The following is an 18,147-nucleotide window of genomic DNA, read 5'->3' as shown; positions in this document are numbered from 1 at the left end:
GATCATAGTTTAGTAATCATTCATTGCAATTGTTAGGAGTGAAAGCTGTTTAATTATTATTTGCTGATGTTTTGAGAGTTAATTTTTATTTTATTTTGTATATGTTATATCATTAGTTTTTCAGGTCCCCAATCAATTCTCTCTCTCTCTCTCTCTCTCTCTCTCTCTCTCTCAAAAAATATTTATGCTTTTCAGGTTTATACATTTCAATAATTTTACAATAATCTTAACATTTCAAAACTCGACTCTCTTCCCCCTCTTTCTGTGGTTCCTTAAATTTATTTATTATATTTTCTACATATTCCAAATTAACTTTATTTACTCATTTATTCATCTACTTTAAATATATACTCTTATAAAACTGCAAGTTATTACAGCAATCCACCTTTGAGAGTTAATTTTATTGTGTGCTATTATATTCCAATAGATTATTGAATATTGCTTTATTTGATATAAGTCGTTCCATTTTAAAGTTCTGTTTTATTGTGATTTTTTGTATTGGATCAGATTATTATAAAGGGTATGTTCTTTGTTGTACATTTTGTTTGCCATAATATTTTGTTGTTGCATATTTTGTTGTTTCTATTGTAATATAGAAAGGCAGTCAATGCCAGTGACTCATCTAGTCCGGCATCCCATTCTCACAGCGGCCAACCAAATGCCTATGGGAAACCCACAAGCAGGATCTGAGCACGAGAGCCCATTCCCCTCCTGTGGTTTCCAGCAGCTGGTTTTCAGAAGCATTGCTGCCTCCAACTGAGGAGGGCAGAGCATAGACTAGCAGCCATCCACAGCTCTCTCCTCCGTGAATTTGGATTTGATATCCCGCTTTATCACTACCCGAAGGAGTCTCAAAGCAGCTAACATTCTCCTTTTCCCTTCCTCCCCCACAACAAACACTCTGTGAGGTGAGTGGGGCTGAGAGACTTCAAAGAAGTGTGACTAGCCCAAGGTCACCCAGCAGCTGCATGTGGAGGAGCGGAGACGCGAACCCGGTTCACCAGATTACGAGTCTACCACTCTTAACCACTACACCACACTGGCTCTCCAGATTGGAATTTGTCCAATCCTCTTTTAAAACCATCCAAACTTGTGGCCGTCACCGGGGCCGGTTTAAGGTTTGATGCGGCCCTAAACTACTGAAGGTAATGGGGCCCTTTATATGTCCAGCTGTCCTTTGTCAACAACAAATTGCCGCTGCTTTTTGTGTTGAATGTATATGGTCATTTATGGACCTAATAGGTATCTAAAGCCATTTGCACATGCAGAATGCAGGCACCCTATATATAGAAAGGAGCAAACCAGTGATATTTTAGGGAGCAGCCAAGCAGGCGGGGCCCATGACTTATATCATAGGAGCCTACACAACACAAAACACTGTTGCTGTATGTAGGTTTTATTTTATTTGTTTTTTATCTTATATTTTGGAAATGTACATCCAGGGTTTTTTCCCTTTAATTTTTTTGGGGGCCCTAAGCTATAGCTTGTTTAGCTTATACATAAATCCAGCACTGGCCATTACAGTCTCCTATGGCACTGAGTTCCACAGTTTAACCACCCACTGCCTGAAGACGTGCTAGTTGTGCAGGATGAATGGCCTTTTTTTCAATTGGTGTCTTTCAGAAATTGCTGAACTCACAGCTCCCATCATCTCTGACCACATGCCACCCTGACCGGAGCTGATGAGAACTGCAGAGTCCCAAGTTGGGATCAGGAGGGCGACAGATAAGGCAAGCTTTCATGCCAGATGCAGGCAAGAGAGGGGGAAGCCTGTTCACAGAGGGAAGCAATTTACTGAATCCTCAGGGCTGGCGTGCATGTTTGTGTGTTTAACTGTCAAAACCGCTTCCATTTTGACAAGGCGGTTTTCTCCCTGACATTTCAGCACCATCTACTTCTGTAATCTGCAGATAAGTCATCGGTGATTGGCACTGCCAAGAGCTCAAATAATAATACCGTCAGGTTCTCATTGGGTGGTCGGAAAATGGAAAACCAAGACATGTCTATTTTAAGCACCAGGTTTCTCACCTTCAAGGACCCCCCGCGTGCTCCGGTGCAAACTTCGGAACCCGCTAGATACATACCGCTCCAAAGAACCCAGCCAACTCAAGCCTAACTCAGAACGCACAATTACTTGCATCACTTAATTAACACGAATAGGCGAAGGAGTTCTCCAGTCTGAAATATCAGCTGTAATTTATCATTCAGCTGGAAAAAGCCCCCCTTATGCCAAGTGCAGGTTAGGAATGAAATATGAATACTTTTATTAGAGAGATATATCTTGAAATATTTTCCTGACATGACAGACCCACTCTAATTATTTCTGGAAGGCTTCAGCTCATTAGCAGAGGGCTCATTATCTCTCTAGCAGGAGGAAGTCCGAGTGTCAATTCCTAACAAATTGTAAGGCTGGAAGGATCCAGGAGGTCATCTAGCCAACCCAAAGAAGGGTTTTTCTAGGTATGCAACCACTGCAGATCCATCCAGAAAAACCAGCTTGAGCATTCTCAAGGAAGTGAGTCAAGCCAGAAATCCAGAAAAGATGCCTAAAGTTGCCAGCAGGGCAGTTCAGCTTTTTCCTTCCTATTACGGCCAATCAGATGCCTCCAGAAGTCCCCAGGCAGGGCAAGAAGTCATGAGATTTTTTTTTAAAGGAACTGACATCAATGGCATATTAAAAAACATTAGAATAGCCTGAAGGATCAGGCCAATGGCCCATCTAGTTCTATATCTTGTTTCTCACAGTGGCCAACCAGATTTCCTGGGTGAACCCACCAGCAGGATTCAAGCAAGAACAGAACAGAGCTTGGGGGAGGTGGAGAGATTTACTCAACATCTACTTAAAAAACAAATAAACCAGCTATCATATCCTAATCTCTCTCTTTGTTGCAAAGACATCACCTTGCCGACAAAGGTCCGTATAGTTAAAGCTATGGTTTTCCCAGTAGTAATGTACGGAAGTGAGAGCTGGACCATCAAGAAGGCTGATCGCCGAAGAATTGATGCTTTTGAATTATGGTGCTGGAGGAGACTCTTGAGAGTCCCATGAACTGCAAAAAGATCAAATTTATCCATCCTTAAAGAAATCAGCCCTGAGTGCTCACTAGAAGGACAGATCCTGCAGTTGAGGCTCCAGTACTTTGGCCACCTCATGAGAAGAGAAGACTCCCTGGAAAAGACCCTGATGTTGGGAAAGATGGAGGGCACAAGGAGAAGGGGACGACAGAGGATGAGATGGTTGGACAGTGTTCTTGAAGCTACTAACATGAGTTTGGCCAAACTGCGGGAGGCAGTGAAAGATAGGCATGCGTGGCATGCTCTGGTCCATGGGGTCATGAAGAGTCGGACACGACTGAACGACTGAACAACAACAAATTTGATCTTTTTGCAGTCCATGGGACTTTCAAGAGTCCCCTCCAGCACCTCCTGGAGGTGTTTGTAGAGCCTCACAAATTATGCAGCTCTCCTCCATCCTGTGGGCCAGTATCTCACCACTAATTGGATACCAAAGGGGGAGGGAGTGATAAAATAGTGGGGGGAAGAAACCCAAGCATCCGATCATTTGTCCAAGTGCTTCCTTCTGAAAGCCCGGCACTTCATTTACCCGATTCTCACTGCACCAAATCAAACGGCAATCAGCCAGCCGCGATCTGAGCAGAGCCTCTGCTGCAATTAGACACTTTCTCCCCTCCGACTTCCCATTCTTCTCCCCGATCTCCTCCAGCGAGTGGCTCGTTCTCCAAGAGTCCCTGCCGCACGCTGAACAACTGCATTGTGCCTGCTGCAACGGCGAGTTTGTCATTGTTTGCCGTTATAAATCCAAGGAACAATAACCGATGCGAGCCGGCGAGGCTCTAAAGCACTGAATTGCTCTCATTGTCCCTTTCTGACTGCCTCCCCGATTTGGTGCCCGTTTGGCATTTGATTATCATTGTGCTCACCAGTAGACATTAATCAGACTGGATGGGGTTGCAGCGAACTGCTTCTCTTCAGATTGCTCTTTCATTTGCTGCAGTGGTTTAAGATAATTCATCCACACAAACCCACACCCCATGGCTGCCTCAATTTTTTTTTAAGAGTCTGTATCTGTCTGGGAAGTCTGTTTGGAGAGCCAATGTAGCACAGTGGTCAGAGTGTCGGACTAGGACCTGAGAGGCCAGGGTTCGAATCCCCGCTAGGCCATGCAGCTCACTGGGTGACCTTGAGCCAGTCACGGTCTTCCCTCAGCCCAACCTACCCTTCAGGGTTGTTGCAGGGGATTAAAAGAGGAGGGAAAGAACCGAGTGTGCCACCTTGAATTCCTTGGAGAAAAAGATGGGGTATAAATGGAATAAGTAATATATATATATATAAGTCCCCAATGCAGATGCAACAATATTGATGTGAGGACATAATCCAAGTGGGAATTTAAAAAGATTAAACCGATTGGTAGATAGACCTAGTCAAATATAAGGAGAAATTATGGTATGGAGGCTCCATGTTTCCTAATTCACCAGTGCCCCTTTGAGCCAAAAACCTCGCCCACTGAAGAGCAAGCTGCGAAAGTTTCTTTGCCAACTTACCGGGGCAGAGTGCGATGTTGCAGAACTTGGTTTGCTTTTCGGGTCCTTCGCAAGGGTTGCCGCCAAACTGAGGAGGTTTGCATGTACGTGTGCGATCCCTGTACCCTCGGCCACAGGTCGATGAACACAGACTCCACGGAGACCACTCGTCCCATGTCCCATGGACTGAAATGTAAGCAGAGGAGGTCAACCAAGGAACCAGCCATCAGGTTGGTTATTGCTCCTCTTAAGAATAAGAGGGGGGAATGTACTTTATGGTCTCCTGCCAAACTCCCAAGCTCCACCCCCTCTCTCTCCTGCATGAAGCAACCATCAGAAACTAGCTCCCATCATGTGGACTTAGAATCCAAAGCCATCCTTGTAAACACGAAGAAACTGTGAGTAAATAACCTTTTTTTCTTCACCAACAGGACCTCTGTGTTTTTTATTTACTCTTTTAAGTAACACTAGTGATGTGTGAATGAGACAGAGGAGGGTTCAGTGAGGTTTATTCCTGGGGCATAGTACCCATCTTCCCATTCGTATCCAAAAGTAAAAATGAAAAACGAAAAGAAAAAAAAATCAGGTCATTTTTATGGAAACCTACACAGACAGAATGACCGTTCCCCACATCAAATGGGGTGCACATTTTGTGTGGTTGCGTGCAGCCCCCTTAGATCCCAGAGCAGCACCTGGCAGTTTGGACTGGCACCACCATCCCGGGCAAGATACCTGTGGTCTCCGCCTACCCCAGTCAGCCGCCAATCCCGCCTGGGGAGGTGTTGCCAAGGGGATTGGCCAGGTGGGAGGAGGGACCACACAGTACACAATAGAGGGTGTAGCTTACCTGAGAAGCAGCAGTCGTCTCCAGAGCTTCTCCCACCCTCCACTCTCTCAATTAACGCTTACTTTGCAGGTTAACCTCTTTTCCACAGGCACACAGGGACGCAGGTGCTGCTATGTCAAGGCCACTGTTGAAGGGCCGGAACTGAATTTCCCTGCATTGGCATGTTTCACCTTTCCTGTAGCAATTCATCACAACTTTGGAGGTTGCAGGCCTTGGGCAGAATCCTTTAGTCATCTTCCTAAATGGGGGTGGGGTGGTGACTCCATGCCCCCAGTGCGGCGGCGATAACAGGGTTCCCGTTAAAGGGGTCTTGGGGGGAGGCATTGGCCATATGCCCAGAGGTTGTCATTGCTCTCCCCCTCCAGCGGCGGTGAACCGGGGGGCAGGCTATCTGCTTGAACACATGTTCTCCAGACTTAGCCCAATCCCCACACATGCTGTATAACCCTCAAGTTACCCAGACCCCCGGCCACGCAATGAATCGCTCCAACACCCTGACCTCGATAATAAACTTGCTTGCTTGTTGATTTTTTTAAAAAGAAACTGCTCAAGTTGGTAGCATTCTTGCAGCCAGAGTTAAATCAGCGGATTTGTGAATGTCTTGCAAGATGCAAAGCAAGTTTCTGTCTTTCTAGAGAGCATGGGTGAAATGTCAGAATGATGGAGGTAGCTGAATACAATCCGTTTTCCTTGGGCCATGGGCTTTAGCACCCGGTGTAGCTCAATAAAGCATGCATACCAATTGCGGAAATTTGCTTAGGGGGTGTAATCAACTCAGGTTGCAGAATTCCGCTTCCTTTGTTGCAGAAGTCAGGTGACATTTGAGCAGAGCCTTTTAGCATTTAGCAGATGAGTAGATATAATGCCCACTTCCCTGTGGTTGGGGAGGTAGCGGCAGGGAGAATTATATGTGCAGCATGGAAAGGTCATCACCTGGACAGACGGCGGAGTTGTTGCACTGCCGCTGCTCCCGGAGGGGCCCACTGCATTGGGTGCTGTAGGAGTACGACACACAGAACCTCGTCCTAGTCTGCCAGCCCTCCCCGCAGGTGGTCGAACACACGCTCCATGGGGACCACTCCTCAGCAGCTGGATCACCTGTCGGGGTGCAGAACATGTGAACATCTGGCCCAGTGCTGTCTGCTCCACCTGGCGGGGGGCTGACCAAGTATCATTCCTGGCCCTCCTACCTGGCAGTGGCCTGGGACAACATTGCATGTAAAGTGGGAAGTGTCCAGCATTGTGCAAAACCAAAGATCCCATCATAGAATCATAGAGTTGGAAGAGACCACAAGGGCCATCCAGTCCAACCCCCTGCCAAGCAGGAAACACCATCAAAGCATTCCTGACAGATGGCTGTCAAGCCTCCGCTTCAAGACCTCCAAAGAAGGAGACTCCACCACACTCCTTGGTAGCAAATTCCACTGTGAAACAGCTCTTACTGTCAGGAAGTTCCTCCTAATGTTTATGTGGAATCTTCTTTCTTGTAGTTTGAATCCATTGCCCCGTATCTGCTTCTCTGGAGCAGCAGAAAACAACCTTTCTCCCTCCTCTACATGACATCCTTTTATATATTTGAGCATGGCTATCATATCACCCCTTAACCTTCTCTTCTCCAGGCTAAACATACCCAGCTCCCTAAGCCATTCCTCATAAGGCATCATTTCCAGGCCTTGGACCATTTTGGTTGCCCTCTTCTGGACACGTTATCATCTCCCATCATCTCCCCCCATTGCCATGGTGGCTGGTATATTGATGGGAGATGCAGTCCGAGTTGGCACAAGATAGTTTTGTGCCTGGTGCAAAGGGCAAGAAGCAACCCCAAGAGGGTGTTATTCTAGGTATGGCTAGGCTAGTGAATCTCCAAGTGTGGAGACTCCAGAGGAATAGCTGGAGGTGGGGCTGACATTTCTCATGCCGCCTAGTGGAGATGTTGCTCTTGGAGAGCACCACGTTGGCTACTCCCACTCCAAGGCCTTCGCTTTGCTACCGAGCTGAGGCCCCGTCTGTGATGCTGTTGGCGAACAGAAGTATTGACTGCAGGGACTGAAAAAAAAAACTCTTTGCCTTTTCAGTGACTGGTTCGTGCATTTTCGCAGGCCCCTCTGTCCTTGAATTGCACATTCAAATGAGGTTGCTCTCGCCTCCTCCGAGTCAGAATTAATTCCGCCTCCTATAGTCAAAATTATGCACCATTTAAACATCAAATACCCAAGGATTAGCAGAAGTGGTGTTAGCCTCCAGAAAAATTAGAGCTGGAATGTATTAAATTGTTAGGGCTGTGATCCAATGACTGCATAGATTAGTTGACTAAATTCTGCATATGTCTCATTTCATGATGCACGGTCCACACAGGGAACCTCTGCCGGCTGCGCGTGCCTTGCCACATCCCAGCACTTTTAAATTCCATCGGTTTTAATGGGAAAGTTAAACATGTGCAAATCTGTGCTCTGTTGAAATTGTTACAGGTAGGTAGCCGTGTTGGTCTGCCATAGTCCAAACAAAATAAAATAAAAAATTCCTTCCAGTAGCACCTTAGAGACCAAGTAAGTTAGTTCTTGGTATGAACTTTCGTGTGCATGCAAGTATCTGAAGAAGTGTGCATGCACACGAAAGCTCATACCAAGAACTAACTTAGTTGGTCTCTAAGGTGCTACTGGAAGGGATTTTTTGTTTTATTTTGTTTTGACTGTTGAAATTGGTTGGACTTAAACATGCTTAACTCTGGCTGGGTCATACAGGAGTTGTGTGAAGCTGCTGTTTATCAATTTCCTTTCTCTGGTAAACAAAACCCAGTCAATGACTTCCTCCTCCCTCCTTCTTCCTTGTGTTAATGACTTACCTAGTTGAGGCGCAGGGTACCCATACTGTTGCACGTCGTCGACATCATCTCTCTTCCGGTTATCTGTGGACCTCAGTGATTGGCTTCGGGAATTGTAGTGTCCATTGGCTAGGATTAAAAAGGGGGGGTCCAACGTAAATAAACCACCCACCAATTCTGCAAAGCCACCCCCCCCCATGAAATTTCGTTTCAAATGCAAAGCACATGTAGAAACATTTGGTAATCAAAGCACCTGTTGCGGGCGGTACTTAGAGTCATGCTGAGCATTTCCCCATAGAAACGCCAAACAACAAAGCCCCTAGAATCATAGAATCCTAGAGTTGGAAGAGACCACAAGGGCCATCCAGTCCAACCCCCTGCCAAGCAGGAAACACCATCAAAGCATTCCTGACAGATGGCTGTCAAGCCTCTGCTTAAAGACCTCCAAAGAAGGAGACTCCACCACACTCCTTGGTAGCAAATTCCACTGTCCAACAGCTCTTACTGTCAAGAAGTTCTTCCTAATGTTTAGGTGGAATCATCTTTCTTGTAGTTTGAATCCATTGCCCCGTGTCCACTTCTCTGGAGCAGCAGAAAACAACCTTTCTCCCTCCTCTACATGACATCCTTTTATATATTTGAGCATGGATATCATATCACCCCTTAACCTTCTCTTCTCTAGGCTGAACATACCCAGCTCCCTAAGCCGTTCCTCATAAGGCATTGTTTCCCTGTTGGACTTCTGCCTCATGGCTATTAAAAACATAGGAGTATTTTTAGAAGATGTGACATCATCAATGCTTTTTAACCCCCCCCCCCCCAACCTCATCCTCATTCTCATGGAATTCCAAGCATAAAGGTATGGTTTAGCTTAGAAGGGATGGGCATCCGTGAAGCAACACAATAGTAGTAGTAGTCAGGTAGTTGTTTATTTCCTTGACATCTGATGGGAGGGTGCCACCACCGAGAAGGCCCTCTGCCTGGTTCTCTGTGACCTCACTTCTTGCAGGGAGGGAACCGCCAGAAGACCCTCGGAGGTGGACCTCAGTGTCTGGGCTGAATGATGGGGGTGGAGACGCTCCTTCAGGGATACTGGGCCGAGGCCGTTTAGGGCTTTCTAGGTCAGCACCAACACTTTGAATTGTGCTCGGAAACATACTGGGAGCCAATGTAGGTCTTTCAGGAGGGTGGAATATTGGCGGACAGGTATCAACAATGAGATGGGAAGCATAGAATTCTGACAGGTGTTGACCAAGTGCTTTTTGGCACTATAGCACCTAACAGGGAGCACAAGAAGTTCATCCTTTGGTAATGCACATATAATTTACCTTGGCAACCAAGTGCTTGGCGAAGAAGAAGAATTTTAATAATAATTTCATTATTTGTACCTTGCCTATTTGAGTGGGTTGTATCAGCCACTCTGGGAGGTTTCCAGCATATATTAAAAACGGAATAAAACATTAAAGACTTCCCTAAACAGGGTTGCCTTCAAATGTCTTCTAAAGGTTATGTAGTTACTCTCCTTGACACCTGATGGGAGGGCATTCTGCAGGGCGGGTGCCACCACAGAGAAGGCCCTCTGCCTGGTTCCCTGAAACCTCACTTCTTGCAGTGAGGGAACCGCCAGAAGGTCCTCGGCGCTGGACCTCAGTGACCAGGCCAAGAGATGGGGGCTCTGCTCTGTCCTGCCTACCAATAGCTGGAAACCGCAGGAGGAGAGAGCGGTCTTGTGTTCGAATCCTGCTTGTGGGTTTCCCGACAGTGGCACGTGGCTGACTACTGTGAGAACAGGATGTGAGAAAAGGCTCTTGCATTTGAGTCCTGCTTGCTGGTTTCCCACAGGCTGGCCAATCTGAGAACAGGATGCTGGACTAGGTTATTATTATTGCTGTGGAACGCCCTCCCATCAGATGTCAAAGAGATAAATAATTATACGACGTTCTGTGGACATCTGAAGGCAGCCCTATATCAGGATGCATTTAATCTGCGATATTCTTCTTCGTTGTTGCTGTGTTTTTACATATCCTGTTGGAAGCTGCCCAAAGTGGCTGGGGCAACCTAGTCAGATGGGCAGACTAATAATAATAATAATAATAATAATAATAATAATAATAATAATAATAAATTAATCAATGACCAGATCCAGCAAGCTGTTCTCATGTTCTTACAGTAACCAAGCTGCATAGCTGTGGCCGCTTCAAGGAAAATTCCCAACCCTACAATACGCAGAGTGCATCTCTTCTCTTTGGGAACAGCAGCAGTGAGCAGTCCTGCTGTTAGAGACCAAGGCTAACCTTCTGTGTGTCTGTAAGTGTAACACACACATGCTCAGTAATATTTGGGTGGCTGGTGGTTTTTAAAGAGACAAGTGGAAAGACGAAGGCAACAAGTTTAATTTCAGTACGGCTTTTGACAAAGTAACCCCTGACGTTCTTGCAGAGAAGATGATAAAATGTGGGCTGGACGAGGTAACTGTTTGGTTAAGGAAGCTTTTTGAAATTTGATAATGTCGATATATGTATATTCTCTTTTTGTTAACAGAACTTCTGTGGGTTCCTGCTGGCGGCAAGGAAGAAGACAAATTCTCTGGCAGGATCCAGCAAGTTTGTTCAGCGGGAGATAATCCCATCGGCCTTTCTCCTGCTCGGCACCCGGGTTCCACCTGATGAACCGCTCCTAATGACTGATCTCGCTTGCTAATGAGTTGTGTGATTGCTTTCTGCTCCCCTGCTGGCGTGCCTGGTCTCAGCTGCTCTGCCTGTTGCTAATTAAAGCTGATGGGGCAAAAGGCCTGAATTTTAAGAAGGTCTCTTTCTTGGAAGAACAAAAACAAAAGCCCCCATTGAGGCCACCCTCCCCAAAATCAGAGTCCATTGCCCAGCATCTGGTCTTGAGTTGAACTGGGAGCCTTCGAGGGTCTATGGGCCACCAGAAGTTCCACAACAGCAAAGGTACTTCTAGCCTTAGGTTTCGCAGTAAATGAGGAGGAGGTCCTGGGCCTTCGGTGGCAGGGTGGACATGTGCCCTCCTTTACAGAGGACAGTCCTCTCTCTAAAGTATCTTGGGCAGCCAACTCTGGAACTGTGGGACTCACCCCTGCAGGAGTCAGTAACGACCAGCAACTTGGATGGTTCTAAAAGTGAATTGTTCATGGAAGAAATTTAAGGACTATTTAAAAAATCGTGAAAAATTAGATATTTGAAGCAGTACCAGTTTGTTTAAGTGGCTTTAGCTAGTTGATGTTAGATAAAAACAGTATATTAGAAGTAATGTTATGAATGGTTTAGGAATGTTTAAGGTTATGTTGCTTAAGTAATGGAATATATATGATTAGTTAGTATTTTGAAGTTTATTAAGAATAATGGTGAATGATAAGAAAATAGTTACAAAGTTACCAAAGTATATTAGTATTGAACGCAGTTGAGAGAATGGGGGAAGTCCCCCAGATAACATTTGAAATTAGAATTAAACAATTATTCATTTATTGTTCCGGTGTAGGTATGTATAAGTCTTTTATTTTTTTCCTTTTTTGTTATTGTTGTTTTAATGTGTATGTTGTGTTTTCTTTTTGTTTTTTGTCAATTGTTCTTGTTTGATGTATTATGCATTTGTTGTTTATTGTAGAAAATAATAAAATCTTTTTTAAAAAAAACTAAAAGTGAATTGTTCAAATTCATGGGCAAAGGCACTGTTGTATCTGAAATTATGGTAGGGGAGATACTCAGAAATGTGCTTCTCGTAGAATCCTGCTGTTGACGGGGTGACCCTGAGGACCATCTAGTCCAACCCCCCTGCAATGCAGGAATATGTAGCTGCTCCTTACAGGGATTGAACCCACAACCTTGGCATTGTCAGCAGCGTGCTCTAGCCATGATGGCTGTGCTCTGCCACCATAGTCAAACGCGGCAAAGCTTCTGAATGCCAGTTGCTGGAAACCAGAGGAAGGGAGAGGGCTGTTGTCTTGAGTCTTCCTTGTAGACTTCCCAGGGGTATCTGGTTGGCCATTGTGAGAACAGAATGCTGCACTAGATCGGCCAATGGCTTGATCAGGCAGGCTCTTCCTATTTTCTTATGCTCTTAGGTATAAATTGTGTGGTGTGTATCAAGAATTAAGCTCCTTTGGCCTGTCTAGAACCTGCAGCCAATTAGATTCACAGGGACGACCCTGAGTTCTAATTCGGCATGGGCAAAACTGTCAATTTCAGTTTTTCATTTCTCCCCCTCCTTTATTAAAATTTGTATAACCCATTTCACCTGAAGGTCACAGGGTGGCTCACAACATACAAATGCAAAATGAGGACACAAAATGCATAATAATGACAACAGCCCCCTCCACACAAACACATTTAAAAGGCCCTGAGAGGTTAAGCAGCCAAAGGCCTGGTTAAAGAGAAACATTTTCATCTGGTGCCTAATTTTTTCTCCCTGGGGACAGCCTTCCACGAACCAGGAGCCACTGCAGAAAAGGCCCTGTTCTCATGTTGCCACCTTTCAGGCTTCTCATGGAGGGGGCACATGGATGACTCAGATGAGTCAGAATCTTCCATTCTCCACATTTCAAAATCAGCCGCTGTTTTTACGTCCTCGTCAAAATTCGCCACCAGGTTTCTCCTATCCTACACATATTGATAGGCACTTTTGTCCAACAGACGCATTTTCCGCAAGCTCTTTTCAATAACATACAGTACACCTTTCATCATTCAATAATATATCCCCTTCACCATTTTTGCAAGAGATATTTGACTGACAAACTGCTTTGCAAAGTTCGGGGAAGCAAGGCTTTTGGTGGATCGGTTGTGTTTCGCTTTGTGTGTTGTTTTGGGAAGTGTGAATCAGGTAGATTCTCCTTTCAATGTGAACTGCACCAGATTTCTCTACCCTCCCCCCCAAAAAGTCCTAGTTCCATTATGATGAGAGAGGCAGGGGGAAGAAAGTTCCCTCGATCTGCTTTCCCCATTTCATCCTGCCTCTCCTTAGCTACCTTCCCTCCGAGCTCAATAATGCAAAGTGCTGTAGGCTTTCTTTGTGGGGAATGTGCTTCGCTCTGCTGATGACTGTCAGGTGCGTCAATGTGCCATGTCGGTGCCAAGGCTCATTATTCATGTCGTGCAACCTGTGGCAGAAGCCTGATCTGCCACAGCAATCCTTGTGGTTAATTTTTTAATTTTTTATGATGTAGATCTTGCAAAAGGTCATCTCTCAGCGAAGGAGTATTAAGGCATTACTGACTGACAGCAGGCTTATCCCACGCATAGCACGGCAAGGAACCATTTACAAGCCCAGCTGTGATGCAGAAGAACTCTTCCGTCACCCTGAGCGCATGAGTGAGACGCTTCAAGTTATCTCGCAAGGGGTGATATTTTGGGGCATTTGAGGGGTGAGTGGCAGCAGCAAGCCCGTGATCAGGAACCCTTTGAATGTCAGGAAAAACATACGGATCCCTGAAAGAAGCGTGTTCACTGAGCCAGCCCTTTGATGTGCATCAATTTGGACAGCTGCCTTCTGTGGTGCTGGAGGTGGGGAACCAAGCCTGCACAACAAGGAGTGGGGAGCCTCTGCCACACCTGATCTGCGTATATGTTCTGAAATGTCAGGCGCTGCTGCTTGCCAGACGGCAGCGTGCACCCAATTCGGCTGGCTCCCTCGCCGGTATCGTTTTCAGAGAGTAAACAGGAGCTGCTGGTGATGTTCTCAGCCCACTCTGTGGCACTGTCTCATGAAACCCACAGGCGTTGGCACTTTGCGACGCCGTGCCAGGGAGCGTGTTGACATACTGTTGCTTCAGCTTGGATTTATTTATTAATTGGCTGGGTAGGTGACGGTGACGGGAAGTTACCCTGCTCAGCCACCAATTCAAAGCAGCTTGAAATCATGGTGACGCCATGTCTTCGCTCCTCAAGCTACGAAAATCTTCCCATCGGTTAAGCTCAACTCCAAGTTCCCTCTTTGGGGGTAAGCATATGATCTGCCAGCCTCAGGCCCTTCGGAGGCTCCAAATGGCTGTAAGCGCAATATGTTAGGACCAGGGCTGGGTGCACCTAGGGAGGGCATTGTGGAGCAGCAAAAGGGTGGCCACCAGCCATGGAGCGTGTTCCTCTGACACCCGGGGCATGGAGGGTGAATGGAGCCCACTCCCCCCACCCAGGGCCGCTGCATCCATTAAGGCGAACTAGGCAACTGCCTAGGGTGCCAAAATGGAGGGGGCGCCGGCCAGGCTTGGGCGGGGGGTGACGGGCTAGCAGCAGCTTCTCTGCTGTAGCGGAGAGGTGCTGCTTGCCCCCTACACCACCCCCGGCTCCTGCTAAAGCAGGCTTTGGCGGGGGTGGGGGGCGGGACGGGCGAGCAGCAGCTTCTCTGCTACAGTGGAGAAACTGCTGCTTGCCTCTCCACCACCCCCACCTCCCGCTAAAGCAGGCTTTGGCAAGGGGGCGTCAGAAGGTGGTTCGCCTAGGGCGCAAGAAGCCCTAGCACTGGTCCTGTTCATGCACTAGAGTCCAATTTGCCCCAATCTATGAACGGTTATATTAGTTGGCAATGCATAAGAAGACTCCTCTGGATTAGATGCATGGAATTAATACAGTCCAATTCCTACAGTGCAGGAATATTTGGCCCGCGACCCTGAGATCAAGAGTCTCCTGCGCTACCGAATGAGCTATCCCTCGGGGCAATGGCTCATGCAGTCAAGCATTCCTGTTCCCACAGTTGCCAAGCAAATTCCCCAGTGGGAAACACAACCGGGATTCGAGCACAAGAGCAGTCTACCTGGCAGGGGGCGGGGGGTGCCAGAAGGTGGTCTCGCCAAGGGCGCAAGAAACCCTAGCACCGGTCCTGCCGATGCCAGCCCTGAGCCACTGCACAAGGCTGGGATGATCCCAGCCTCACAAAGCGGTTCAGGGAGGGCAGTGCGAGAAGAATGCCATGAGCCCTTCGATGCCATCCTCACCCTCGAGAGGCAGGGATGAAAAAGGGACATGGCTGTTGGGTCCTTCTCATGTCACACTCCCCAAATTGCTTTGCAAGGTTGGGACCCAATTGGATCCCAGCCTCGCACATGAGCGCTCCCCCCACAAATGTGCCTGGGGCAATCACTCTGGCACCCCCCCCCCTCGCCACACTATGCCCATGGTGTTGCCACTAAAACACTGAAGCATGCTCACCTTTGCTGTTATTTCTCTGGAAATCACTACCAAAGCTGCTTCCCCATTTGTTTCTTTGCTCTAAATGTCATCCAATTGATTGATGGATTGATGGATTGATTGATTGATTGATTGATTGCATACCCCACCTTTTTCTCCAAGGAGCTCAAAGGGGGGCATGCATGGTTCTTCCCCTCTCCTAATTTAATCCCCACAACAACAACCCTGCAAGGCAGATTAGGCTTCATGGTCACCCAGTGAGCTCTGTGGCCAAGTGGGGATTTGAATCCGGGTCTCCTGGGTCTTAGTCCAAAACTCCAACCACTACTCCATACTGGCTCTCAGGAAGGATTTGCTTTGTAACCTGATTTTAGCCAACTGTTTGGTTCTGAGCTTGTCAGCCCATAATGTAATTTCTCTAGGGCATTGACTGGTAGACGCTCTCCTGTGTTTCTGACAAAAAAATAATATCCCCAGCCCTCCCTGGGATTCCCAGGGATCGAACCTGAGACCTTCTACATGCAAAGCAGGTGTCCTACCACTGAATATACCTATAACGAGATGTAGTGATCTTTAGGAGGGAGGCACATTGCTGTTCTATATAGCTAGAGTCTGCCTAGAGCACACACCCTTCCTATTTTCTGAACTTTCTGTGTATTTTGGGTGTGAAAGGTTTAATTATGACAAAAAGAAAAATACTGTTTTAGCATCACATACTGTGAGGAGGCTGTTTGGAAATGTATATTCTGTATTGAAGCAAAGGGTGGGTGGAAACTGCTAGTTCTCCTGCATAACTATTTTAAAAAAGCACTTCTCCGCTGTTAATTTAGACTCCAGTGTGAAGTCTGAATTAATTAGAAATGTCTTCCGGAACACATTATTTCGCCAACACATGAAAGCTTGAAGCGAGTCTCTGCCCACTTTTCCAATCATAATTCTAATGCATTTAAGCCCACCTTCTCTCCTAGAAGCTTAACAGGGCTCTCTCTCCTCCATTTTTTTCCCCTCACAACAACCCTGTGAGGTACGTTATGCTAAGAGAGCATGACTGACTCAAGGTCTCCTAAGAAGCAACAAGGATCAGTCCATCAGTCCTTGTTGTTGTTCAGTCGTTCAGTCGTGTCCGACTCTTCGTGACCCCATGGACCAGAGCACGCCAGGCACTCCTGTCTTCCATGTTGATGGCAAGTTGATGTCTCTGCTTTTTAAGATGCTGTCTAGGTTTGTCATTCATTGCTTTCCTCCCAAGAAGCAGGCGTCTTTTAATTTCATGACTGCTGTCACCATCTGCAGTGATCATGGAGCCCAAGAAAGTAAAATCTCTCACTGCCTCCATTTCAGAATTTAAGACTGGATAAATGAGAAACTAATAATAATTTCTCCATCACTTCATACCTGTGACATCATCAAGGTGTGCCAAGTCTCAGATGCTCCAATATTGGTGTACATAATAACAATCACTGCAGATGGTGACAGTAGTCACGAAATTAAAAGACGCCTGCTTCTTGAGAGGAAAGCAATGAATGACAAACCTAGACAGCATCTTAAAAAGCAGAGACATCACCTTGCCGACAAAGGCCCATATAGTTAAAGCTATGGTTTTCCCAGTAGTAATGTATGGAAGTGAGAGCTGGACCATAAAGAAGACTGATCACCGAAGAATTGATGCTTTTGAATTATGGTGCTGGAGGAGACTCTTGAAAGTCCCATGGACTGCAAAAAGATCAAACTTATCCATCCTTAAAGAAATCAGCCCTGAGTGCCCACAGCAAGGACAGATCCTGAAGTTGAGGCTCCAGTACTTTGGCCACCTTGTGAGAAGAGAAGACTCCCTAGAAAAGACCCTGATGTTGGGAAAGATGGAGGGCACAAGGAGAAGGGGACAACAAGATGGTTGGACAGTGTTCTCGAAGCGACTAGCATGAGTTTGGCCAAACTGCGGGAGGCAGTGGAGGATAGGCGTGCCTGGCCTGCTCTGGTCCATGGGGTCACAAAGAGTCAGACACGACTGAATGACTGAACAACAACAACAACAATAACGAGAACTCCAATAAGTCTCAGATGCTAACAAGCAGCTGTAGACCATGATCAGATTTGCTTTAGACCACTGTCAGCTGGTGAAATGGCTCTGAAGGGCCCCTAACACCAAATTTGATGCTAAACTCCATTAAATGCAGATTTTAGAGCAACCTTTCATGGGAATACCTGTGGTTCCTGCATTGCAGGGTTTTAGACTTGATGGTTCTTTGGGCCCCTTCCATCTCTATGGTTTTATAATTCTGTTAATATTCTAAAAATTCTTTGGGAGGGCCTGCTCTCAGATCCCAGATTTGCCAGATTTTCTCCTTGCTTTCCACCAAACCATGCCTTCCTTGCCCACTAGATAAAGTACACCTCTTCCCGCCCGCCTCCGCCCCTCACATATTGGGCAGATGATGCTAGTTGCTGGCTGCTGAGATGTGCTTGGCCTGAGAAACCGCTACCTTGGTCCACGTCCAATAGATGGCAGAGGTCTCCGTGTGTGAATTAGCAAGGAAGGGATCGCTGGGTTCTTTGCCTCGAGCAAGCAATAAACAGAAATTACTACAAACTCTGGATGCTGTCCTGCAGACCGGCTTTCCTCCCCCCCCCAAAAAAAAAAAAAAAACAAACTGGCTGGACGGAAAGAAAAGACACCAGCTGGGGGAAAGGAAAATGGCTGTTGTTAAACCTGAAGTAATTCTGTTTTCAATCTGCAATAAACAGTAATTCTCACCAAGACCCTGGAGGCATCAGACTTTTGCCTATGAAGACACTTGGAAG

The 18,147-nt window shown here is 46.6% G+C and overlaps 1 protein-coding gene across 1 annotated transcript in view; it reads right to left on the bottom strand.

Annotated features, from left to right (window-relative positions):
• Window positions 1–18,147, bottom strand: part of ADGRB1 (adhesion G protein-coupled receptor B1) — a 272,638-nt gene that overhangs the window by 191,478 nt on the left and 63,013 nt on the right. Inside the window, exons 3-5 of the mRNA XM_033155932.1 lie at window positions 8,231–8,338; window positions 6,322–6,486; window positions 4,563–4,727 (exon numbers count right to left, since the gene is read on the bottom strand). Coding sequence (XP_033011823.1) covers window positions 4,563–4,727; window positions 6,322–6,486; window positions 8,231–8,338 — 438 coding nt within the window. The remainder of the gene's footprint in view (window positions 1–4,562; window positions 4,728–6,321; window positions 6,487–8,230; window positions 8,339–18,147) is intronic.

This window comes from Lacerta agilis, chromosome 7, assembly GCF_009819535.1.
Source record: "Lacerta agilis isolate rLacAgi1 chromosome 7, rLacAgi1.pri, whole genome shotgun sequence".
Lineage (NCBI taxonomy): Eukaryota > Metazoa > Chordata > Lepidosauria > Squamata > Lacertidae > Lacerta > Lacerta agilis.
This window is presented reverse-complemented; position numbering and strand designations above follow the sequence as displayed.